Here is a 25549-nt window from a genome sequence, read left to right on the forward strand (position 1 = left end):
GAGCCACCCGGGCTGCCCATAAATAAATTAAAAAAAAAAAAAAAACAAAGATGATGGATGCAGTCCTTTGAACAACACATTGGGAAAACTGAAGAGCAGTGTAATGACTTATATTACTACTGTATCATCTTTCTGAGTGATGCCAGCATTCTTCCACTTTCTTATTTTAATCTTTCCTTTTTGCATACTAGGGTATAATTGATGTAATGATAAAGTAGCTTTTCAGAAGATAAAACAGAAAAATGTCCCAAGGGAACATTATTCCTTTATCCTTAAAGGAAAAAATAGATGACTGGTATCACATTGTATATCTTATTTCTATAAAAGGATTCAGTAGAACCCTATGTAACTGTAAGGTAGAATGAGATTTATTCTATTTTGAAAATAAGTGAATTTTCCTCTTTGGAAGATCTTTAATAAAGAATAAAAGTCAGAAAATATTAATCCTTACAAATAGTTAGAACTGCTAAAAAAAGAAAACCCTCAGTAACTAAAACTTAATCCCATGGGCCCTGATAGTTCATGGAATGCTAAGATAGGTCCTAGGAAGTATGTTTTTCTCAATTTTATGTAACCCAAGGAATTATGTTGGTTTTACTTCTTGGATTCTTCCACCACCTTTTTGATCATTTTTCAGCCTTACTTGAAGGATAGAACATATCTTCTTGGGAGCAAAATTATACAAATGGACACAGCTGTTGGGTGTATCATGATTGTGTGTATACGAAAGTCAGTTCAACCTCTGAAAGTGTTGTATTTTCGTATTCTTTTATTTGGAAGATTATTTGACCAGTTGATAAGAAAATGGTGGCATTACAGCACTTGGGACTAGATTATACATTTGAATACTGCAGGGTAGACAATACTAAGAAAAGTATTATGATCAGGATTTCTAATCTGCTTCTAGGCCAGAATCAAAGACTAGTACTCAGATTTAGCCAAAAGAACAAATTCCATACCTAATCCAAAGAGCCCACAGAGCCCAATATGGAGGAAATTATCCTAATTACCTAACTTGGTGATTTCTTGCTTGTTTCCTGGATAATTTTAGTGATCTTAAAGATCTCAGAGAGGTCTTTAAAGATGTGAGTACAACATTTTTGTAAGAGTCATCTCTCTCTCTTGTTGGCCAGTATATTTTCTAAACAGAATCTGTTTTATCCTAGTGCCTATGCAATTTCTTGGATAAGAGTTCTATACCTTTGTGACATTGTCTAGATCTAGTGTTACTGGGCCATAGTGCTGTATAATTTTCCCCATTTTGAGGTCCTCTGGTGTAGTGTGACATGAAAAGCCATGAGGGCAGAAGAAAGCAGTTGAAAATTATCCTTTAATAGTGGTTGGAAGTTTTTTGACAACAATCAAAACCCAGATTTTCCTCTTCTTTGAATCAAATGATCTAAATATCTCTTTTTTTTCTGAGAATTGGGAAGTTGATAGGCCAAAATGGTCTTAAGAGATAACAGAAATCATCCTAAAGGCAGATAGTTAAGTTAAATAACATGTCTGATTCAATTTTCTGTTGACTTTAGTGTGCAAATTCAGTACTAATCTTTGAGGGCCATCCCAGTGGTCTGGTTCCAGTCAAAATGCCTGTATGGCTTATCACATTGTATGGAAATGTTTTTAAAAGGTTAACATTTTTGTCTGGAATACATCACAGGAGGTGATGTGTATTTTATCAGAAAACACATAGTATCTGGTTGCACTCATCATTAAGGTTGATCACTGGAGGAGTCTTGGATGGCTCAGTTTGTTAAGCAGCCAACTCTTCATTTCAGCTCTGGTCATGATCTCAGGGTCCTGAGATTGAGTCCTGAGATTGAGCCCTGAATTGGGCTCTGCACTCAGCTGGGAGTGTGCTTGAGGATTTTCTCTCTCCTTCTCCTTCTGCTCCTCCCCCCACTCACATGGATGTGTGTACCCATGCTTGCTTTCTCTCTCTGTAAAATAAATAAATCAAAAAAAAAAAAAAAAAGAAAGAAAGAAAAAAAGATTGACCACTGGATTAGAGTGATAATAGTCTACAGTCACAGTAGTTAATTTTTCCCCTTATGGCTAAACAGTAATCTGTGTGGTTTTATTTTATTATCAAGAAATAGTCATTTCTTTAGCAACCTGTCATGTTGTTAATCCTCATCAGAATAAAAAAAATCATTATTTGTAGGAAGATACTTTGTTACTATTATTTCTTGTGTAAATAAACTAGTAATTTTAGTTGTCTTGAAACATAGTTCCAATAAAAGAGAAAGAGAAATTACTTGATTCTTTACTAGTAGTTAAATACTTTTCCTAAGTAGGAGATTATCCAACAACAAAGATTAAAACTTAATTTTTTCTGTTCCCTTGCAAGAATTAATATGGATTCATCTTTTATCCATCCATTAGCACTTGTTCAGAATGTGTAAATCAAAATAATCATTTGTGTGTTCCTTTTGTCATTGTATTTGCCATAAGGAGCTCCATATTAAGTCTCTCCTGTTTCTTGGAGAAATCTATGAATCTTGGAAACTTACCTGACTTTTTGGCAAAGATATCTAAGGTTCCTCCTTCCCTGCCTCATTTCAAAAATTGTTTATTTCTTCAGGGATTATCTATTTCATACTAATCGGTTATCAGTGAATTATTTGTATGATACTGTATTTTAATTATATCCTAATCCTTTTGTCTAGGGATTTGTCCTTTTTTCCCCCCTTATAATCTATTTCTGCTATGTGCTAGAAGAGGTATATAGTTCAGTGCTGAATGAAATAGGGGTTGGGCCTGCTTTTAGAGAGTGTGTTAGTTTTCTATTGCTTTGTAACAAATGACCACAAATTTTAGCTTAAGACTACAGTTATTTATCATCACATAGTTCTATACATTAGTTCACAGGATGGTAAGTCCTAGTATCAGCTGTGACTGCAGTTCTTTAGGGCATGGAGTCTTCTTTGAAGCTCACTGGTTACTGGTAGAATTTATTTCCTTCTCACACTTTCCATGTGGCCCCCTCTGTCTTCTGGCTAGCAACCAGCAAGTCTTGTCTTTATCACACTTTGATGGTCTCTGACTCCCCTCTGCCCTTAGCCAGGAGAAAGCTCTGCTTTTTAAAATAATATATTTTATTTTATCTTATTTTATTATTATGATTATTTTTAAAAATTTTACTTATTTATTCATGAGAGACACAGAGGCAGAGACACAGGCAGAGGGAGAAGCAGGCTCCTTGCAAGAAGCCCATTGCAGAACTCGATCCCTGGATCCTGGGATCATGTCCTGAGCTGAAGGTAGACACTCAACCACTGAGCCACCCAGGCATCCCCTTCTTTCAGATTTTCAACTGAAGGATGATGAGACAGCTCTAAAGAAGTGCCCACAATTGAGAAGTGTACATCTTTTGGTCTACATCAGAGAATTCTTAATAGAGAGCAATCATGTGAATGTCAGGAATATGGGAAGACTTTTTGTCAAGGCTCAAACCCTGTTCAACATGGGAGAACACATTCTAGTGAAAAACCCTGCAAACGTAAAGAATGTGGAAAGAACTTTAGGAATAGACATCGACTCCCTGAGCATCAGAGACTTCATATTGGTGAGAAACCTTATAAACGTAAGGCATATGGGAAGGCCTTTACTATACCATTTTGTGCTTTGTTCAACATCAGAGAATTCACACTTTTGAGAAACTCTATGAATGTAAAGAATGTGGGAAGGCTTTTATTAGAGGCTCACCCCTTGTTAAACATCAGAGAATTCATACTGTTGAGAAATCCTGTGAATGTAAGGAATGCGGGAAAGCCTTTACTGTATATGGACAACTTACTCCACATCAGAGTATTCATACTGATGAGAAACCTTTTGAATGTAAGGAATGTGGAAAGGCCTCTCAACTTAGTTCATTTCTTAATGCACATCAGAGAATTCATGCAGGGATAAAGCCCTGTGAATGCAAGGAATGTGGGAAAGCCTTTAGTCATACCTCATATCCTGTTCAACATGAAATACTTCATTCAGGTGAGAAATCCTATTAGTGTAAGGAGTGTGGCAAGGCCTTTACTACTGGCTTGTACCTTGTTCAGCACCGGAGGATTCATACTGGTGAGAAACCCTATGAATCTAAGGAATGTGAGAAGGCCTTTAGAATACATGTACATCCTACACAACCTCAGAAAATTTACATTGATGTGAAACCATATAAATTCAAGGAATGTGGAAAAACTTATAGTCATGCCTCATACTTTGTACAACATGGAAGAATTCATTCTGGTGAGAAACCCTATGAATGTAAGGGATGTGGAAAGGCCTTTACCCTGTATAGACAACTTATTGGACATCAGAATGTTCATACTGGTGAGAAATCCTTTGAATGTAAGGAATGTGGTAAGACCTTTAGACTTAATTCATTCCTTACTGAACATAAGAGTATACACACTGGTGAGAAACCCTTTAAATGTAAAAAATGCAGGAAGGCCTTTATATACAGTCCAGCCTTAAAAGTATATCAGAGAAACCATATGGGTGTAAATTTCCTAAGAATTTAAGGAATTTGGGAAGTCCTTTATGGATGACTCCAACACTGCTCAGGATTACAGAATTTATGCTAATGAGAAACTTGGATGTAAAAAATCTTGGTATGCCTTTAGAAAATATTCTCATATTAGAGAATTCATAATGGAATTCAGAAAACATGGGGCATCTGGGGGGTTCAGTGGTTGAGCGTCTGCTTTGGCTCAGGTCATGATCCTGGAGTCTGGGATCAAATCCCGCATCAGGTTGGCTGCAGGGAGTCTGCTTCTCCCTCTGCCTATGTCTCTGCCTCTCTCATGAATAAATAAATAAAATCTTAAAAAAAAAGAAACCTTTGCATAAGGTAATTTACATCTACTGCATCTCTGTAGTGGAAACAGACTACAATGGTGTGTTACTGCACATAGTCTCCCAACTCCACAATCAATGACAGCATGTTGTAGTTTGAAAATGGCCGCGTGGTAAACACTATAACTCAGAGCTCAACTTATTGTTTCATTAGCTGTGAAGATTTAAGAAAGTAGACATTATGTTAATAATTCAAATTAAAAGTGCATTGTGTCGGGCGGCCTGGGTGGCTCAGCGGTTTGGCGCCGCCTTCCGCCCAGGGCCTGATCCTGGAGACCCCGGATCGAGTCCCATGTTGGGCTCCCTACATGGAGCCTGCTTCTCCCTCTGCCTGTGTCTCTGTGCCCCCCGCCTCTGTCTCTCATTAATAAATAAGTAAAATATTTTTTAAAAAGTACATTGTGTCTATAGTTTTCCATTGGAAATTTGAGGAAATATTTTTGGTATCCAAAACTTATTACCCCGTTAAGTAAATAGGTTACTGACATCACTGATAAATGACTGAAGTTCCAACAAATTTCTTTGCTGTTTCATTATATTCTTGTTAATGAAAATAGAAATATCAACATTTATTTCAACAATAGGCAAAAGATATGAATGTAAATTTTACCAAAGATATGTGGGTGGTAAATAACATTTTAAAAATGTTCGATTGAGATCATGAATCATTAGATAAATGCAAGGTAAAGCCACAATGAGATCTACAACTACCTGCCTGTTAAAATGGCAAACATTAAAAATGCTGATCATAGCAATTATTGGCTAGTATATGGAAGAATTGGAACTCATTCACTGCTGGGGGAAAGTAACATGCTATAGGCACTTTAGAACACAATTTGTTGGTTTCCAAAAATTTAAATATTCCCCTGACTTGTAACAAAGGTATTGTACTTCTAGATTTTATCACAAAGGAAATAAAAGCATAGACCCATCTGAAGACCTGTATATTCAAGGTCATAGCTTAATTTGTAATAGCCAAAAACCCATGTCATGTAACATAAAAGGGTTAAAAAATTCTAGTATATTTGAATAAGGATTCTGGGAAGATAGTGGATAGGAAGCAATAAGGAAGTCATCTCCCTACCCTGACAACAATTATACTTGCAGAATGTCTACTGTAACTATTTTGGAACTCTGGGGTCCATCAAAGGCTTATAACTTCCAGAGGAAGGCATAAGCAGTAGTAAATTGCAGCTAGATACTGACCCAAAAGGGCCAGTATCAGTCTTTAGCACTGTAGCAGCTACCCATCCACTTGCCCTGTCAGGCAGCTATATGTGTGTCCCTGGAGCAGCTTGCATGCAGTTTTTGGGAGCCTGGGTAGGATCCCACTCTACAAATATTGGGGATCTGTGCTCTAAACTGATTGCAGAGGTGAAAACATAGAAGGGGGCAGCCATTTGTGCAACCCTTATCCAATTGTTGCAAGCCCCTCCCTCTGTGGCTGAAGTGACTTCCAGGGAACTTAAGGTACCACATACCTTTCCTCTTCATTTTTCTTTCTCTTCTCTTGGGAGCCAAATATTTAGGATTAAGACATCTCAAAGCAATCACATATACAGTAGAATTTTAAAAGTTAAGGCACAGGTTCAGAAAAGACCCTGAGATACACCACATACTGTTCCCCAGTAGAGACAGCCTATGACAATTAAACAAATTAAGTAAAAATGGCAAACTCTGGGAAAAGATGAAGAATCTGATTTCCAGAGTTAACACAGTACTAAATTTAAATGTCCAGTGTTCAAAAACAAAAACAACCCAATAGCCAAAAACAAAACCACAAGAAACACACACACAAAAAAAACCCCAAACAAAACAACAGAAAGAAAGAAAAAAATATGGCCCACTTTAAAAAAAAAATTCAGAAACTGTCTCTTAAAAAGATGTGATGGCAGTTCTATTATACAAACATCTATCTCACAGATGGTCAAATAACTAAAGGAAGACATGGAGAAGGGCAAGAAAATGATGCATGAACAAAATGGAAATATCACACAAGACATAGAAAACATAAAAAGAAATAAAAAAAATTCTGGTGCTAAAATTACCATAACTGAAATGAAAAATTTGCTAGAGGGATTCAAAAGCAGATTTGAGAATACAGAAGAATCAGTCAACTTCAAGATAGGAAAATCAAAAGAAAGATTGAAGAAAAGTGACCAGAATATAAAGCACATCTGGAACACCTTTAAATGAAACAATATACATGCTGTGGGAGTCCCAGGAGGCAAACGAAAGGAGAAGAGGGATAACTTGAAGAATTAACTCCCCCAATTTGATGAAATACATGAATATAAGTATCCAAGAATCTCAGTGAACTCCAAGAAGGATGAATTCAAAGAGGCTCAAACCAAGACAAATTACAATTAGTCAAAAGACAAAGAGAAATTTGAAAGGAACAAGAGAGATGACTTGTCATGTACAAAGGATACTCAATAAGATTATCCACAGATTCTTCATCAGAATCCTTAAAGCCAGAAGGCAGTGGGCTGGTATATTCAAAGTGCTGAAAGAAAAGAAAAATGATAACCAAGAATTGTATATCTGGCAAAATTGTCTTTCAAAAGTAAGGCAGAAATTAATTCCCAGATAAACAAAATCCAAGGAAGTTTGTTACCACTAGATATGCCCAGCAAGAAATGCCTAAGGGAGTCTTCCACTTGAAACCAAAGGACATTGGACTAATTCTAAGCCATATGAAGGAATAAGATCACTTGTAAGGATAAATACATAGGTAATTTTAAAAACTACCATTATTGTACCTTTGGTTTATAACTCCATTTTAAAATTTTTACATGATTTTAAAAGCTCATGCTTTTTTTTTTTTTTTTTGTAAGAAGCTCATGCATTTAAAAAAAACAAACATTAGCCTATGTTTTGGACATGAAATGTATAAAGATGTAATTCTGGGATATCAATAACTGAAAGATTTGGGGATGGAATAGGATAGGAGTAGAGTTTTTGCATGGAATTGAAGTTAGGCTGATATAAATTCAAATTAGAATATTAATAATTTTTGGATGTTCAACATAATCTCCATGGTAACCACTAAGAAAATAGCTACAGAATATACACAAAACGAAATGAGAAGGGAACTAAAACATTTCACATTAAAAAAATAAAAAACAGAAGATACTAATATAGGAAATGGAGGACAAAAAAGCTGCAGAAAAAAATAGCAAGATGACATAAGTAAATCCCTCATCAGTAACTAAATGTAAATGGACTAAACTCTCCAATCAAAAGTCAAAGACTGACAAAAGAGACGTTTAAAAAATTATCCAACTATATGCTGTCCACAGAGACCCAACTTTACAGCCAAAGATACAAGCAGGTTGACAGTGAAAGGATGCAAAAATATTCCATACAAATAATAAGTTCCCATACAAAAAAATTATAATACATATTTGGGCAATTTTATATCATAATAAAAGGTTCTATACAGTAAGAAAGTGTTAACAATTACAAACATTTATTAAACTAATAACGGACCAAGAAAATATATGGCTTAAAAATTGGCAGGAAGAAATAGTTTTACATTAGATGGAGACTTCAATACCCTGTGCTCAATAATAGACAAAAGTCCTTAAGGAAATAAAGGTCTAGAACAACACAATAAATCAATCAGATCTAATGGAAATGTACACAATACTCTAACCACCAACAACAGAAAACACATTGTTCTCAAGTGCACAGGGACATTTCCATGATAGACCACATTAGGCCACAAATTAAGGCTTAATAGATTTTAAAAGATAGATATGCAAACTATTTTCTCCAACCTCAACAGGATGAAGTTAGAAATTGATAAAAAGCAAACTGGAAAATTCACAAATTTGTGGAAATTAAATACAGGTTTAAACAATCAATGGAACCAAAGGAAAAATCACAAGGAATATTAGAAAATTTTTGGAGATGAAAGAAAGCAAAAATACAGAGCACCAACTGGGTGGCTCAGTTGGTTAAGTATCCGACTCTTGATTTTAGCTCAGGTCATGATTTCAGGATCGTGAGATCAAGCCCTGGGTCAGGGCTGTGCTCAATGCAGAGTCTGCTTAAGATTCTCTCCCTCTTGGGGCACCTGGGTGGCTCAGTCAGTTAAGTATCTGCCTTTGGCTCAGGTCATGATCCCAGCATCCTGGGATTGAGCCCGGTATTAGGCTCTGCTCAGCAGGAAGTCTGCTTCTCCCTCTCCCTCTCCTGCTTCCCCTGCTCATGCTTACATGCTTGCGCTCCCTCTCTCTCACTCTGCCTCCCTCTCTCAAATGAATAAACAAAATCTTAAAAAGGAAAATTCTCTTCCTCTCCCTCTGGACCTCCCTTTTCTGCTTATGTGTATGCACTCTCAGCATGCGCTCTCTCCCTCTTTCTCTCAAAAAAAAAAAAAAAGATAAGAAAAACACAACATATCAACATTTATGAGATGTAGCAAAAACTGTATGAAGGAGGATGCTTACATTAAAAAAGAAAGATCTCAAATCAACAACCTTAGTTAACAACTTAAAGAACTAGGAAAAGAACTAAACCAAGAGCTAGACAAAGGAAAGAAATAATAAAGACTACAGATTTAAAAAATACAGAATAGAAAAACAATACAGAAAAATCAACAAAACCAGAAGATGGTTCTTAAAAAGATTAACAACATTGACTACCTTTAGCTAGAATGACTAAAAGACTCAAATACTAAAACCAGAAGTAAAAGTGGGGACATTACTACCAATTTTACCAAAGTAAAAAGGATAATGAGAGTACTCTGGACAATTGTACGCACAAAAAAAATGGAATCTAAATGAAATAGACTAAGTCCCAGAAACAAATCCTGTCAAGACTGAAGCATGAAGAGAATATCTGAATAAACTTATAATTAGTATAATGAATATACAACCAAAAACCTCCCCACAACAGACAGAGCTCTGGACCCAATGACTTTATTGGTGAATTCTATACGTTAAAGAAATAACACTAACCTTTGTTAAAATTTTCAAAATACTAGCAAACAGAATTTAGCAGCACATTGAAAGGATTATACACTACGTTTAAGTGGGATTTATTCTTGGTATGGAAGGAAGGTTCAACATACGAAAATCAGTGTAATACCCCACACTAATAGAAGGAAAAAACAGGATCCTCTCAAATGATGCAAACCCCCCCCCCAAAAAACCCCCCACATTTGACAAAATCCAACTCCTGCAAGATAGAAACACTCAACAAGCTAGGATAGATGGAAACCACTTCATATCTATCTAGCTAGATACTATTCAGAAATTTAAAAAAAATTTTTTTTCAAAGAAAAAACAAGTGGGAATGCCTGGGTAGCTCAGTGGTTGGGTGTCTGCCTTTGGCTCGGGGCATGATCCTGGGGTCCCAGGATAGGGTTCCACGTTGGGCTCCCTGTGTGGAGCCTGCTTCTCCCTCTGCCTGTGTCTCCACCTCTCTGTCTCTGTGTCTCTCTTGAATAAATAAATAAAAAATCTTAAAAAAAAAAAAAGTGTTGGTGAGGATATGGGAAAACCAGAACCCATATATACTGTTGGTAGGAATGTAAAATGATAGAGCAACTGTAGAAAGTATGGAGGTTCCTCAAAAAATTAAAAATATAATTACCATAGGATCCAGTAATTCCATTTCCAGATATGTCTAATTGAACAGAAAGCAAGGTCTCAGAGATTTCTACACCCATGTTTGTAGCTGCATGATTCACAATAGCTGAAAGATGGAAATAAAATATCCATTGATAGATGAATAAAAAGCAAAATATGGCATAGAAATACAATGCTATGAATACATACTATGCATCCTTAAAATGAAAGGAAATTCTGACACATGCCATAAAACATGGATGAACCTTGAGGACATTAATGCTAAGTGAAATATACCAGTTACAAAAAGACAAATACTAGATGACTCTATTTATATGATGTACCCGAAGCAGTCAAATTCACAGAGACAGAAAGTGGAAGGGCAGTTTCCAGGGGTTTAGGCGATGGGGGGGGGTGGTGTGTGTCTTTGGAATTATTGTTTAATGGGTACAGACTTCCAGTTTTGCAAGATGAAAAGAGCTCAGGATGTGAATGGTAGTGCTGGTTGTACAATATGAATGTACCTAATACCCCTGAACTATGCACTTAAAGATGGTTAAGATGGTAAATTTTATGATGTATTTTACCAGAGATTTTTTAATTTAAAAATTAAGCATAACAAACTGTGATGGATCTCAAGAGAGCACCACTCACAGCAAAAGGAATGAGCTGTTCATACATACAGCATGGATAATCCTCAAGATAATTCTATTGTGGAAGAAAATAGACCAAAAATAGGGTAGAAATACTTTATGATTCCAGTTGTATAAAATTTTAAGGAAGGCAAACATGTCTATAGTGGGAGAAAAAAAAAGGTAAATCAATAGTTTTCTGGGAAGGCAAGGAGGGAAAGTAAAAGGCACGAGGTAGCTTTGTGGGTGATGGATAGGTCCACTGTCACAGTTCTGCTGTTGGTTCCCTGAGTGTTTACTTACTGAAAAACTTATCAAATTGTGCACGTCAAATATGTACAACTATTGCATGACAATTATATCTCAATAAGACATTTAAAGAAATTGTTGCACATAAAAATCTGATCTCCCATTCATTTTAGAAAATTAGATTTGCCAACCCTATATTGACTCTGCTCTCTTTCTCTGTCTCTGAAGCCTTGGTAGCAAAAATGGCTGGCTATGTCACAAACGCTACATCCCTGGAGTACAAGATCTACCTTCTCTTAGCCCCTATTCTCTTGCCAATGCAGCAATGGCCATGACACAAATAGTGCAGAGAGCCTTAGTATGCACAAAACCTTTCGATGTTTGCTCTGCTGGTGACCTAAGCCATAGGGCAGAGGTCTAGAGGTCCTGAGAATTTCTGCAAAGCCTGAATCCTGAATGCAGAGTCACTTTCAAAGGAACATTTGTGGATGCACTTTTAGAAAAGGTACATTCCCTCTAGTCTGCTGTAGACTTGCCTACTCCATTATTACCCGCAGTTTTTCCATACAAATTATGGTCTCAATTGGGCCCAGTAAGTCTTACAATTAGGAAACCTGTATACCAGATGCTAAAATTCACGGCATATGGCTCCTTGGAAGGTGCCAGCCAGGTAAACAGTATCTGGGAAACAAGAGGCCCTATTCATGTTGCTCCCAGATGCAGTGGAGGTTGTCACAACTGCCCTGTCCTTGGAGTAATCTCTGGCTCACAAAAATTCATGCCATTCAGATCGCATTAGGCCCACAAAGTCCTACCATCTTCCCCTGGAGGCCTTGAGCAGCAACACAGAGGAGGCCAAATTTAGACTAAGAGCTGTTCTCCAACCATCCTGCTCTTCCCTTAGAAGCAATACGTTTAAGAGGCCCTTTTAGTTTGGTAGACCTCAACTGTTCTCAACCCACTCCACAGTGATCAAGACACATGAGATTTAAGGTGGCTTTATCACTAAGGCAATGCAAAGTAGGTAGCTATTGGGATGGGTAATGTGGAGATCGGATAAATCCACCATGAGCATCGTATGAGATCAGCCATGTCCTTGAAAGAAGGGAAACCTTCTCCACAAGCTGCCAGCAGAACTCAGCTCAGGTCTTCATGGTCAAAGATGGGTCATGTCCACAGCTACACTGGTCGGAGGGAGGGAATGACATCTCCCTGTGGCCTCAGACTCCTCTGGATTCCCTCCTGGGAGAGAGGAGTCTGAATACAGGGACTGGCTGACCCATGCTCTTGGAGACCTGCCAGAGCTAAATGGCTTCTACCACAAACACTCGCAGTGACAAAGGTCTGATAGAGTCCATGGTGAGAAAATGCTACTTTATTCCAGAAAGCTTCCAACATAATTAGCATTCATAGGGAATCTGCCCAGTGTGGACATTGGGATGAACAGGGTTCAACCTCTGGCTGATGGCCCCCTTATAAAGACTGTTCTCAGAGCTCATCTCTACTGCACATCGCTGTGCTGGAGGAGGCTGCACATTTTCTGCACTCCTTTCTCTGGTGTGAATTTTCTGGTGCCGGACGAGGGTAGGCCTCTGGCTAAAGGCTTTTCCACATTCACTGCACTTATACGGCTTGTCTGATTTGTGAACCTTCTGGTGCTGCCTCAGATTAGATCTTTGCCTGAAGGTTTTCCCACATTCCAGGCACTCATAAGGTCGCTCGCCAGTGTGAAGCCTCCGATGGTTATTGAGGCTGGAGCTTTGGTTAAAGAATTTCCCACATTCAGGGCACTGATAAGGCCTCTCGCCAGTGTGAAGTCTCCGATGGCTATTTAGGCTGGAGCTCTGGCTAAACAATTTCCCACATTCGATGCACTCATAAGGCCGTTCCCCAGTGTGGACTCTCTGATGCTTCATGAGGTCAGAGCTTCGGCTGAAGGCTTTCCCACATTCACTGCACCTGTAAGGCCGCTCGCCAGTGTGGACTATCTGGTGTTGGATGAGACTGGCGATGTGGCTGAAGAATTTCCCACATTCATTGCACTTATAAGGTCTTTCTCCAGTGTGAACCCTCAAGTGTTTAATGAGGCTGGAGTTGCAGTTGAAAGACTTCCCACACTCACTACACTCATGAGCGCTTTTGCCAGTGTGAACCCTCTTATGATGAATGAGGTTGGAACGCTGGCTGAAGAATTTCCCGCATTCGCCGCACTCATAAGGCTTCTCTCCAGTGTGCACCCTCTTATGCTGAATGAGGTTGGAGCTTCGGCTAAAGAATTTCCCACATTCACTGCACACATGAGGGCTTTCCCCAGTGTGAACTCTCTGATGTTTAACAAGACTGGAGTGTTGGCTAAAGAACTTCCCACACTCGCAGCACTCATAGGGCTTTCCTCTGTTGTGATCTCTCTGGTGCTGAAAGAGGCCAGAGGCGTGGCTAAAGAATATCCCACATTTGTTGCATTCATAAGGCCTTTCTCCAGTGTGGGTTCTCTGGTGCTGAATAGGTGTGGGTTTGTCGCTGAAAGCATTCCCAAATTCACCGCACTTGCTGTGGCTTTGCACAGTGTGACAGTCCCCCACACCAGTGCTCTGGGGTGGCTCCTCCACTCTGTGAGCGACCTGATGCTGTGGAAGGTCAGATGTAGCTGTCCCACCCACAAAGTCCTTCCCACCCACCCTGACTGTAAAAGGTTCTTTTGATGTGTCATCTCTGCAGCTCTTCACAAATGAGGCCCTGTCCTCATCCCTTCTGACAGGCTTGTCTATACTCTGCTGCATCTGATGCTTGTAAAGGTTTGCTCTGGACTTGGACTCTCTCCCAGGTGCCTCACACATGTATGGTTTCTGGCTGGGATGTGTTGCCTGGTGTTCAGCCAGGTGCAAAATGTCTCTCAAGTGTAGGCCACACATGTCACAGGAGTAGTCCTTCTGCTTGGACAGAGCTGCCTTGAGCTTCCTGTCCTGGGACACTCCTGCTACAGACACACTATGCTCAGCCTCTGTTGCACAGCAAAAACCTGAAAACAGAGAAATGCTGGTGAAGTTACTAGAAGCTCTGATGGAAGGAAGCAGCCCCATGACAAATGCACCCCTAACCCTGGAATGGGTCCTCAGGATAGCTGGCAAGACGAGAAGCCTGAAGTCAGGGTAAGGGATGATCTGCTCTGCAGTACTGTGACTGGCAAGGTCACAAACCAAGGGTGGCCTTGCCAGGACCAAGGACACAAGTATGGGCACAGTATTGGGACAAAAGGTGGGGTCTCCAACTCACTTCTCTAAAGGCTTTTCAGCAGGGCCTTAGCTATTGCTAACACACAAGCCCTGTGCAGAACGGCGTGTCCAGGCCCAGGAAAATCTGATTGCAACTGAGTAGCCACTGTTTAAGGACTACGAAAGGGAAATATGCACATATCATGACATATTAAGTGTATGTCCTGGTGGAGACGTCACAGGGGGAGCTGTGGAAAGAGTGAGTCAGGGGTCACAAGTCAGAGCAGAAATGACAAATGGGCGATGTGTCAAGAACAGGAAAGGTAGAAGAGAGATGTGGCCATGGGCTTGGGCACCAAAACAAGGATGAACATGAGAAAAGCTGCAGGTGTGATGTGAGGACGGTAGTGATGTCACCTGCCCCCTCACCCCCCACTCACCAGAGATGGGTCCGCTGTATGCCCCTCTTGCCATGGCTGAAGTCATGTCCACCCTGTCAGGTACCCATGGCTCTGCCCCCATCTGCAGCTGGGCAACTATGTAAGACCTGAAAGACGTAAGTCCTGAGGGAAAGACATGGCAGCTAAGTGGCCAGCACTTGGCCAGGTGAACTACCTGATGACAGACCACAGGAAACAAGGTGAAATATTACAAAAGGAACACACAGTGTTCCCAGCAGTCAGGCCCCAGGACACATCAGCTAAAGGACAGGGTCACCCAGGCAGAGAGCAGCTGAGCCAGCCGGGATCCATGGGGCTACATGCAAAACTCCTCACTCCCGGCCCCTTCCCCAAAATGCTTTGGGGCAGCAAGTGTTGGAGCAGCTCAGGGAGAGGATGGGACATGCACATGGCACAGGTCTCCAATGTGCACCACATATCCTGGGAGAACCGGGAAGGAAGTGGTGCCACAGTCTGGCCATAGGAAGGAACAGGGGACAGGCAGCGTGAGCTCAGGACATCAGGTGGGTGGGAAGGCCTTACCCAGCGAGGCTATAAGTGCAAAGTTCTCCAGCATCACGTCACAGTACAGGAGTCTCTGAGCCTCATCAAGGAGCCCCCACTCCTCCTGGGAGAAGTAAATGGTCACGTCCTCAAAGGTCACACAGCCCTGCCATGATGGGGACAGTTCATGCCATGATCAGCTTCTCTCCTCAGGACTCCCTGTCTGTCCCCTGCACTGCCTCCTCCCTAGCTCCCAACTCAGGAGACTCAAGGCCCTGGTTACACTGGTGTTTGCGTTTTTCTATGCCTCGCCTGACCACTGTGGCGGTCCACAACATCAACAGGCGGGGGGAGAGAGACACCAGCTACGCTCTGGGCCCGAAGTGCAGGACTGAACCCCCTCCTTTGTGGGCCCCCCGCCTATGTCATTAACAGACAGACATGGACTCAATCTTCTCCCTTAATTGCCAGTCTCAAGGTCCTGGGCCAAGAGCTTGGACTGCACCTTCCTCAGACTCTGGACCACACTGCTGCATCCCCATTGTCACCGTGCCCTCCCCCATCTCAGCCCACATCACAGCCATCGCCATGGACCCTCATGTTACTCCACACATGACATCTGGAAAGTTCTTGGCAAAGACAACCATGATCCCATCCAGGATGGCTCCCACCGCCAAGGGCAACACTCGCCAGGGAGTTAAAGGTCCCCTTGCTTGGTCCTTTCCTGGCTTCAATCCAAAGCTATGCAGAGCCACACATATCAGACACCCTTGGGCCTCTTCCTCTTCTATGTTGCACATGGGTTCTCCTACCCCCACCCACTCAGGGTCACCTGCTCCCAGCTGACACCATTTGCCCCTAAGCTAATTCACCAGCCCAACTGAAAACTCCCGGCCCCACCAAGGGGCACCACAAAGTCCTGCTGAGGATGTGGAGGGGTGACTAAGCTCCAGCCTCCATTACTACTGATCCTCTCCATCCCATCCATCTCTACACCCCCGGCCACACCCCCTTTCCCTACGGAGCACCACTACCACCACCACCACCACCACCACCACCACCACCAGCACTACTCTTCCATGTCAATCTTCATGAAGCCAAACAAGCCAACCATGCTGTCCCAGCAACAGACCCAGTTCTCAGTTCTCAGCCCCCACCTTCCTCTTTCCCGCTGAACATCGTTGCCCCCAGGACCTGAAAGTTTGGACACACAACCACATGCGACATTTTAGATGTTTTAGCTGCAGAAACACCAACCAAATAAGAAAAGCCAAGGCTGTTTATACTGAGCTCGCTATGGCGAGGGAGAGAGCCGCCGTCGCTCGAGTTTTGGCAGACCCAAAGGCAGGCAGAGGAGTGGGAGAGCTGTGTAGCAGAAAACAAGCCTTCAAGTGTGTGGTGAGGTGGAGGCTGGGGGGGACGGGGGGGGGGGGGGCTGCTGGCCCGGGGAAGCTGGAGCCAGGCTAACCAGAAGCGGGCCCCCTGTGTGCCTGGTTAGGGGTGTACATTTGGTTCTACTTGGAAGAGAAGAGAAAAGTTGGAAGCAGGAACAAAAATTAGAGAAGCTGTCAGTTGTTAATGAAGCCCTGGTCATCTGGGGCCAGTTGTTAGAGAAGCTATTGTTCCTGGCTTGTCACTAGAGATAGCAATCTGGCTTCCTGCGAGTCTCTAATTTAAGCAGGCTACTAGCTTCCTGGGTTGTTTATTGTAGATAAAGACGTTGGTTTCCTGGGCAGGTCCCTGCAGGTTGTGGGGCGGAATTCTATTTTTCTATAAGGCCTCGCCTTTGTCCCTTTGTGTAGTCAGTCCTTCATAGCCTTAACTCTACGGCCCCCAAACACCCCATAACTGGTGTCTAGCTGCCCGCTCCGCTCCGCTCAGGGGTCTCTGGAACACCAGAGCTCAGCGGCGCCAAAACCTCACTTCTACTTTTATATTGAAAATTCCTTCTACAACCAACTTTCCCATCCAGCCTTCCAGCTGCTGAAGCCAAAAACCATCCCTTCCCTTTCTCACCTTCCACGTCAGAACATCTGGTCAGCCTGACTTAAAAGAGGAATCCAGAATCCAGTGACTTCCACCTCCAGCCCCCGCAGCGCCCACCGAACCAGCGCAGCGGCGGCTCCTGCTCTCCCTGCCTCCACCCTTCCCCCGGGTCGGCTTTCCACTCCGCGTCCACAGGGCGCCTGTCAAGACCCGAGTCAGATCACCCTCCTCCTCTCCTCGCGACCGGCTGTGGCTCCCACCGCCTCAGAACAGAGGCCCCCTCCTCTGCCCGCCACCCGGGGCTCCCCGCTCCCACCTGCTCTCGGACCCTCAGCTCACTCTCCCCGCCAGGCATTTGCACACGCCCGTCCGCGTGCCCGGGAAACCCTTCCTCGCCTCCTGCCACTGGGTTTCGGAAGTGGGAAGCGCCCTGTATCCTCTCCGGCCTGGATCCAGCACCCCAGGCGGGGCTCCCCTCCAGCGCCCCCAGACTCCAAAGCCGAGGAGAGGCGGGCGAGGCTAGCGGACAGACAAGGCCCCCGCCGCGGCGGCCACCTGCGCACTCACCTGCGCCGGGTCCCCGAGCGCCGCCGCCGCCGCCATCGGTGCCCGGGCTCGCAGCGGATCCGCCCGGGACTCGGCCCCCGGGCTCCCCGGCTTCTCCCGCCCCGGGCGCGGCGGGCCTCGGGCCTCGGGCTGGTGCGCGCGCGGGGGACGCGGGGCGGAGCAGGGTCCCGGCTCCCGGGCCTCGGGCCCTGGCTCCGGAAAGGCCCCGGGGGACGCGGGCGCGCACCCCCGGCCCGGCGGGGACTGGCTGGCCTGGGACGCAGGAAGTTCCCGCCCCGAGCGGCGCCCGGCTCCCGGCTGTCATTGGCCCCGAGCCAGGCGCGGACTCCGCGTTCAGCCCCCGCCGGCGCTTCCCGTCCCGCCCACGGCCGCGCTGGGGGACCGAGCTGGGGGGGCCTGGGGGCAAACCTGCCGGGGGGCGGGGCGGGCGGGGCTGGGTGGAGGGGCGGGGGCGGGGCTGGGTGGTGGGACTTGCGGGGGCGGGGCTGGGGGCGGGGCTGGGTGGTGGGACTGTGCGGGGTCGGTGCTGAGGGGCGGGGCTGGGGGCGGTTCTGGGTGGAGGGGCGGGGCGAGTCTGGGGGCGGTGCTAGATGGTGGGGCGGTGCTGGGGGCGGTGCTGGGGGGCGGTGCTGGGGGGGCCGGTGCGGGGTGGAGGGGCGGGGGGCGGTGCTAGGGGCGGTGCTAGGTGGTGAGGCGGTGCGGGGGCGGTGCTGGGTGGTGAGACGAAGCTGGGTGTAGGGGCGGTGCTCGCGGTGGGCCGGTGCTGGGTGGTGGGACGGTGCAGGGGCGGTGCTGGGGGCGGTGCTAGGTGGTGAGGCGGTGCTGGGTGGAGGGGCGAGGGGCAGGGGCGGTGCTGGGTGGTGGGACGGTGCAGGGGCGGTGCTGGGGGCGGTGCTAGGTGGTGAGGCGGTGCTGGGTGGAGGGGCGAGGGGCAGGGGCGGTGCTGGGTGGTGGGACGGTGCAGGGGCGGTGCTGGGGGCGGTGCTAGGTGGTGAGGCGGTGCTGGGTGGAGGGGCGAGGGGCAGGGGCGGTGCTGGGTGGTGGGACGGTGCAGGGGCGGTGCTGGGGGCGGTGCTAGGTGGTGAGGCGGTGCTGGGTGGAGGGGCGAGGGGCAGGGGCGATGCCAGGTGGTGGGACGGTGCAGGGGCGGTGCTGGGGGCGGTGCTAGGTGGTGAGGCGGTGCTGGGTGGAGGGGCGAGGGGCAGGGGCGGTGCCAGGTTGTGGGGCGGGGCGGGGGCGGGGCGGGGGCGGTGCCGGGCGGTGGTGCTCGGAGCGCGGCTGCGCGGGGCGGTGCTGGGAGGGCCGTGCTGGGTAGTGGTGGGGCTCGGGTCTGGAGGCGGTGCTGCGTCGTGCGGCGGGGCGTGTGGGTGGCGGTGCTGGGAGGGCCGTGCGGGGTCGTGGTAAGGGGGGCGCGGTGCGGAGTGGTGAGTGGTGGTGCGGAGGTGGCGGTGCCGGGTGCTGGGGCGGTGCTTGGTGGTGGTGCGGGGGGCGGTGCTTGGGAGTGGCGGGAGACTCGGGCGACGCGAGGGGACGGTGCTGGGGGTGGTGCAGGGGCGGGGCGGGGCTGCGAGGGGCGGTGCTGGGGTGTCCGTGCGGAGGGCGGGGCGCGCGCCTGCTCCCGGCGTCTCGCTGGTTCCGGCCGGTCCTTGGTGTCGGGGGCGCTCCCGGTGTCCTCGGGAGTTCTGTGTAGGGTACTGTCCCCGGGCTTCTCTGTGCCGGGAGCCCCGTCCCAGGCGCCCGCGGGGGTGCGCCACGGAGACCTGTTTGGGCCTCCACCTCTCGGACCCTCGGGAGGGCCCAGGTTCGCCCTGACGGACGAAGCTGACGCCTGATCTGCGGGATGTGTAGGTTCACTCAGTGCTTCTCAAACCAGCATCAGCATCGTCTGGAAATTTGCTAAAAATGCAAAGTCTTGGGCAACAACCCAGGCCTAGGGACTCGGAAATTCGGCCGCTGGGGCCCGGCCTTCCGTGTGTGGACAAACCCTCCAGGGGACTCCAATTTGAGAAAGGGGAGCCTTGGTAGGGTCACAGGGCCCACACGTATTTACTGCGGGGGACCTGAGCCAGCAGCAGCAGGATCTGTAATGTCGTGGTCACGGGTCACGAACCCTCTTGTGGGAGGGCAAACCAGAGCCCGCGCTCCACAAATAATGACTCAGCAAATAACTGCATCGGTGATGGGGTAATACTTACATGAAAGCACACTTTTAACCATTTGGCTGTTTTATTATTTAAAATACATTATAGAAAAAATGCATCATGCAGGAGAATTTCACAAACAACAAGTCTGCGCAAAGGACGGATTCTTACAGGTCACTTGATTCAACATTTGAGAACATCGGAGTGAAACCTCCTCAGGCATGAGTGGACACAATGGAACTGACATGGTTTCTTTCAATGGTTTCAAGTTCAACACATTACTCACGTCTAATTCTCAGGCATTAAAGGAAAAAAAATTCAGGACACTTGTTGAGAATGTAAGACAGACGGTTCAGAGGCCCTATTGTGCCAGGAATAGGAACCACTGCAGTGAGAGCTTGTAGTGAGAGGGATTGAGATCAACTCCAGGTAGAACAAGGAAAATGGAATTTACAGCAAAGCAACAGGTGGGGTTAGGGGATGGGATATTACTAAAAGAAGACTTCAGAAGATAAGAGGGGTCCTGGCTAAACCAACCTAACAGAATTCTTGCTGAAGGCAGCCTAGGAGGATCAGATGTCACCAGGGGGGTGTTGGGGAATGAGGGACCTGATCAGATATCACCAGTGATCAATACGGAGGGTAGTTCTGGTCAAACTGACTTTAGGATTCTTGCTACAATTAGACAATGCAGAGAGGACCATGGAAGTCTGAAAGTCAGGGCCCTGCAGAGAAGAGAATTCAGAACAGACTAAGTAGAGGTTGATCAAGGGGAATATCTTTGTCAGGGGAACCAAAACTTTCCCCTCCTGGCTACCCTGTGGCATTCAGAGCAGCCAGATCCAGGTACAAATATATGATCACGAGATATCCCAGCTTGGTGTCCAGTGGCTGGAGGGGACCAGGCCTGTCCTCATCAATGCTGAATCAGCCCACCACCTGAAGCTTCAGCCCACCAGGGAGCACTAACTCCTGGAGAGGTGGAAACAGCGGTCCAAGGAGGCCATACCAGGAAGAGGCACAAAGGGAAGATGTAATGGAGACACAATTTCACAGTTGCTTCCGTCCATTTTTCACTGCCCCAAACTCATTTACGTGGTCCAAATTAAATGTAAGGGAAGCTGGGTGGACAGAAAGAGAAAAAGCAATTGGTAAGCATATAACCAGTTTCAAGACAATCCATCAGTTTGGTAACCACATACTCCTCTTTTATTCCTCCTACGCATTCAATACTCATTAACTCTCTTTTATAGGACAACCCCAAAACTTCAACCAGTCACTACCTCAATTTCAGTCTTAGACCTTAGGCTCCTAACCTAGCCTATAACTAGGAGGCTATAACAAAATAGGTTACTTGTCACCTCTCACTCCCACTATAAGTTGTGGTTTCAGGGACACTATGCAAGGATCTTTTCAAACTACTGAAGAAATTCCTGCCAATCTAGACTTCTATACATAGCAAAAGTGACTCTCAAGAAAAAAAGATCTGAAATAAGATTATTTCAAGCCCCAAATGAAAATTTTAGTGGAAAATTAACTCACATAATATGCAATTCTAATGACTATAATTTAAGAGCAATGAAAATGATTCCAGGGATCCCTGGGTGGCGCAGTGGTTTAGCACCTGACTTTAGCACAGGGCACGATCCTGGAGACCCGGGATTGAATCCTACATCGGGCTCCCGGTTCATGGAGCCTGCTTCTCCCTGTGCCCATGTCTCTGCCTCTTTCTCTCTCTCCGTGTGACTATCATAAATAAATAAAAAAAAATTAAACACACACACACACACAAAAATATTAAAAAAAAAAAAGAAAATGATTCCAGGTGAAATCTTTGGGGTGATGGGAATGAAGATGTGAGAGACTAGTGTGTCTGTGGATTCGTGTAACTGTTCATTCTCTGTATAAAATATGAATATTATCTCCTGCGGAATTTAAATGATGGCATTACCATGCATACCATAAAAATCATAGTAATGAAAATGGGACAAAGTGATGAATATTCCAAGTTCCCTATTCTGTCCAGGAGGAAGATAAAGGTATTTATAACACTCTGAGTTAATGTGTTGAAATAACTATTTGTAATTTTTATTTTTTTTAATTTTTATTTATTTTTTATTTTTTAAAAGATTTTATTTATTCATGAGAGACAGAGAGAGAGGCAGAGACACAGGGAGAGGGAGAAGTAGTCTCTACACACGGAGCCTGATGCGGGACCTGATCCCGGGTCTCCAGGATCAGGTCCTGGGCTAAAGGCAGCGCTAAACCACTGAGCCACCCGGGCTGCCCAGTATTTGTAATTTTTAGCTTAAATAAAATAAGTAGGGACCCTTTTAGGCTGTTTTACATTAGAGTCCACTGTGTTAAGCTTTGAAGACAGGGGAACTGAAAGGATCTCATTTTTAAAACTGCTCTTTTTTTGTCCTTTTCCTGCTTCTATTCTTGCTAGAAGCTGCACCCCCACCTCACATATGCCTTCATGTATGTCCTCCTTGTGAAGGTCAAGGAGTTAATGATTTCTTTGGAATCTTCTAGCATAATAGCTGACATCTAAAGGGGTGACCAAGTGAGATCATTATGTACATTTTCCAGGGCCACTGATTCTGGACACCTTGGGGCCAAGACTCCTGGCCTGAGGGTATAAGTGATTTAAGGGGGACACTTGAGCACTTGTCCTTGTTAGATTGGTTCCTGGATGCCTAAGGATACGTACACCAGACCACCATCCTCAATAAAACTCCAGACCCCCAAACAAAGATGAGAATCTCTCTCCTTTCCTTTCTGAGTGTCCCAGATGTTCCATCTGTATCTGCTCTGTCTACAACTGCAGTAAACTCTGCTCTCACTTCCTGAGGGCTCATATTTGATTTCCATCCTGGATGAAGCCAAGGATGCTCTTAGCTGGTCTTGTGTGACCCCCTCTGGGTCCTCAGACCTGGCTTACCTACATCACTTTCGAGGGGTTTTGACAAATATATAATATCATGTGTGGTGTCTGAAGGGAGTGTCTCTTCTGATCAGCTGAGGACCCCCAAATGTGGAGCGACAATTGGGTGGAAGCCAACGGCAGGGGCCCTGAAAGAATTCACCCGAGGCAGAACAAAGGAGATAGAAGTTTACGGAATACCCTGCAAGGGAGCAGTGGGCAGGACAGCAGAGGAGAGGCTGTCTACCAGGAGGCAGTGGGTAGGGACTGTTTCTAAAGGGGGAAGAGGAACAGTTATGACAATATATGGAATTCTCCATTTTTGGTAACTGTGCCTGGTTGTAAGCGCATTGATCAGTTAGGGCCTGTAGATATTTTGAGGCAGGTCACCTGATGACCTGTCTGTATTCACCCAGGTGGTCACTGTGGGTCCTTTGTACATTCCATCGCTCAAGTCCATTTGCCTAAAAAAGTGAACTCTACATCATCCATTCACCATCATATAGTTTCATACAAAATACTTCCACTGCCCTAAAAAATAAAATCCCATGTTCCATCTATTCATCCGTCCATCCCCCGCCAACCCCTGCAAACTCCTCGTAACCATGGACCTTTTTTACCGCCTCCATAATTTTATCTTTTCCAGAATGGCATATAGTTGGAATCATACAATACTTAGCGTTTTTGGCCTGGCTTCTTTCACTTAATAATATCCATGTAGGTTTCCTCTAAGTCTTTTCATAGCTTGATAGCTCATTTCTTTTTAGCACTGCATAATATTCCACTGTCTGGTCATACCATCGTTTACATATCCATTCACCTACTGAAGGACATCTTGGTTGCTTCCAGTTTCTGATAATTACGAACAAAGCTGCATGTGCAAGTTTTTGTGTGGACTTAAGTTTTCGCTTCTTCTGAGTAAATACCGCAGAATACAGTTGCTGGATTGTGTGGTATGACTCCATTTAGTTTCGTAAGAAATTGCCAAACTGTCTCCAAAGCAAATGTACCATTTTGCGTTCCCCCGCCCCAAGCAATGAAGTAGAGTTCCTGGTGCTTCACATCCTCACCAGCATTTAGTGTTGTCAGTGTTTTGGATTTTAGCAGTCCTAATAAATACGTGGCGCTATGACATTTGCTGTGTTAATTTGCATTTCCCTACTGACACCTGGTGTTGCACATCTTTTCATATGCTTGTTTGCCCTCTGTATATCTTTGGTGAGGTATCTGTACAATCTTTTGCTGTTTTTTTATTGGGTTGTTTACTTTCTCTGTCGAGTTAACAGTCCTTTGTTTGTTTTAGCTCACAGTCCTTTATCAGACATACCTTTTGCAAAAAATCTCCTCCCAATCTGAAGCTTGTCTGGTTCTATTGCCAGTGCCTTTCACAGAGCAGAAATTTTTAATTTTGTTGAAGCCCCGTTAGTCAATTTTTTCATTCATGGGTCGCCCTATGAACCAAACACAAGGTCATTCAGATTTTCTACTGGTTTAATTTTAGGTCTGTTTTAAATTTAGGTCTGTGAACAATTTTGAGTTGATTTTTGTGGAGACGAAAGGTCTGTGTCTAGATTATTATTATTATTATTATTTTGTATATGATTGTTCACTTGTTCCAGCACCACTTGTTGAAAAGATTACCCTCTCTCCATTGAATTGTCTTTGCTCCTTTGTCAAAGATAAGTTGACTAGATGTGTATGGGTCCATTTCTGAGCTCTCCAAGACCGCTATGCAGTTCTCGAGTTCTCAGCAGACACTGACTGGGTGTCCTATGAATCTGACTCCATTCTGACACTCTTTACCGGGAGTTAGCATCATAACCTGCAGATTAAAGGCTCAGTCTCATAAAACAGTCCCCTACTTTAGATTCCAATTCCAAGTCCAGATTGTTTCCTATGCTACTGACTGAAGGAATATAAATCAGAGATTCCCACAACCTCCTCCTTGGATCTGATTATTTGTTTTTTTTTTTTAAAGATTTTAAATTTATTTATTCATGAGAGGCACACACACAGAGAGGCAGAGACATAGGCAGAGGGAGAAGCAGGGTCCTTGCAGGGAGCCTGATATGGGACTGGATCATTACCTGAGCCAAAGGCAGACATTCAAGCACTGAGCCACCTAGGCATCCCTGATCATTTGTTAGAATGGCTCACAAAGCTCAGGGAAACACTTACCTAAACTTTCCAGTTTATTATAAAGGCTATTATAAAGAATACTGACGAACAGCCTGATGAAGAGGTACATAGGGCCAGGTTTGGAAGAGTCTCAAATAAATGCAGGAGCTTCTATCCCCATGAAACTGGGGTGCACTACCCTCAAGGTATGTGGATGAGTTCGCCAAACTGGAAGCTCATCAAATCTTGTTGTTCAAGGGTTTTTGTAGAATATCATCTGTAATGACCCCCACCTCCCTTCCCAGAGATCAATTCAGCTGGAGCTGAAACTTCCAACCTTA

General features: G+C 44.9%; 1 protein-coding gene across 3 annotated transcripts; it reads right to left on the reverse strand.

The window, feature by feature from the left end:
* Positions 1–749: 749 nt before the first annotated feature.
* ZNF792 (zinc finger protein 792) lies at positions 750–18404 on the reverse strand. Of its 3 annotated transcripts, XM_026010234.2 has the most exons (5): positions 18024–18403; positions 15510–15636; positions 14967–15089; positions 10459–14333; positions 750–1943 (listed from the first exon to the last, which is right to left on the reverse strand). In XM_026010234.2, the coding sequence occupies exons 1-4, from the start codon at positions 18057–18059 to the stop codon at positions 12715–12717; spliced, it is 1905 nt and encodes a 634-aa protein (XP_025866019.2). In that variant the 5' UTR covers positions 18060–18403; the 3' UTR covers positions 750–1943; positions 10459–12714. The 3 variants fall into 3 exon arrangements, with proteins under 3 accessions (XP_025866019.2, XP_025866020.2, XP_072606879.1); XM_026010235.2 differs by lacking the exon at positions 750–1943 and having other exon boundaries at positions 12663–14333; positions 15510–15594; positions 18024–18404; XM_072750778.1 differs by lacking the exons at positions 750–1943; positions 18024–18403 and having other exon boundaries at positions 12663–14333; positions 14967–15073; positions 15510–15618.
* Positions 18405–25549: the final 7145 nt, after the last annotated feature.

Source organism: Vulpes vulpes, chromosome 1, assembly GCF_048418805.1.
Source record: "Vulpes vulpes isolate BD-2025 chromosome 1, VulVul3, whole genome shotgun sequence".
Taxonomy (NCBI): Eukaryota; Metazoa; Chordata; class Mammalia; order Carnivora; family Canidae; genus Vulpes; species Vulpes vulpes.

Coding starts and splice junctions, on each gene's coding strand:
- ZNF792 (XM_026010234.2), bottom strand. CDS start 18,059: ATGGCGGCGGCGGCGGCGCTCGGGGACCCGGCGCAG. Junction 15,637..18,023: donor CGCTCGGGGACCCGGCGCAG/GTGAGTGCGCAG, acceptor CCATCATGGCAG/GGCTGTGTGACCTTTGAGGA. Junction 15,090..15,509: donor TGCACTTATAGCCTCGCTGG/GTAAGGCCTTCC, acceptor TCTTTCCCTCAG/GACTTACGTCTTTCAGGTCT.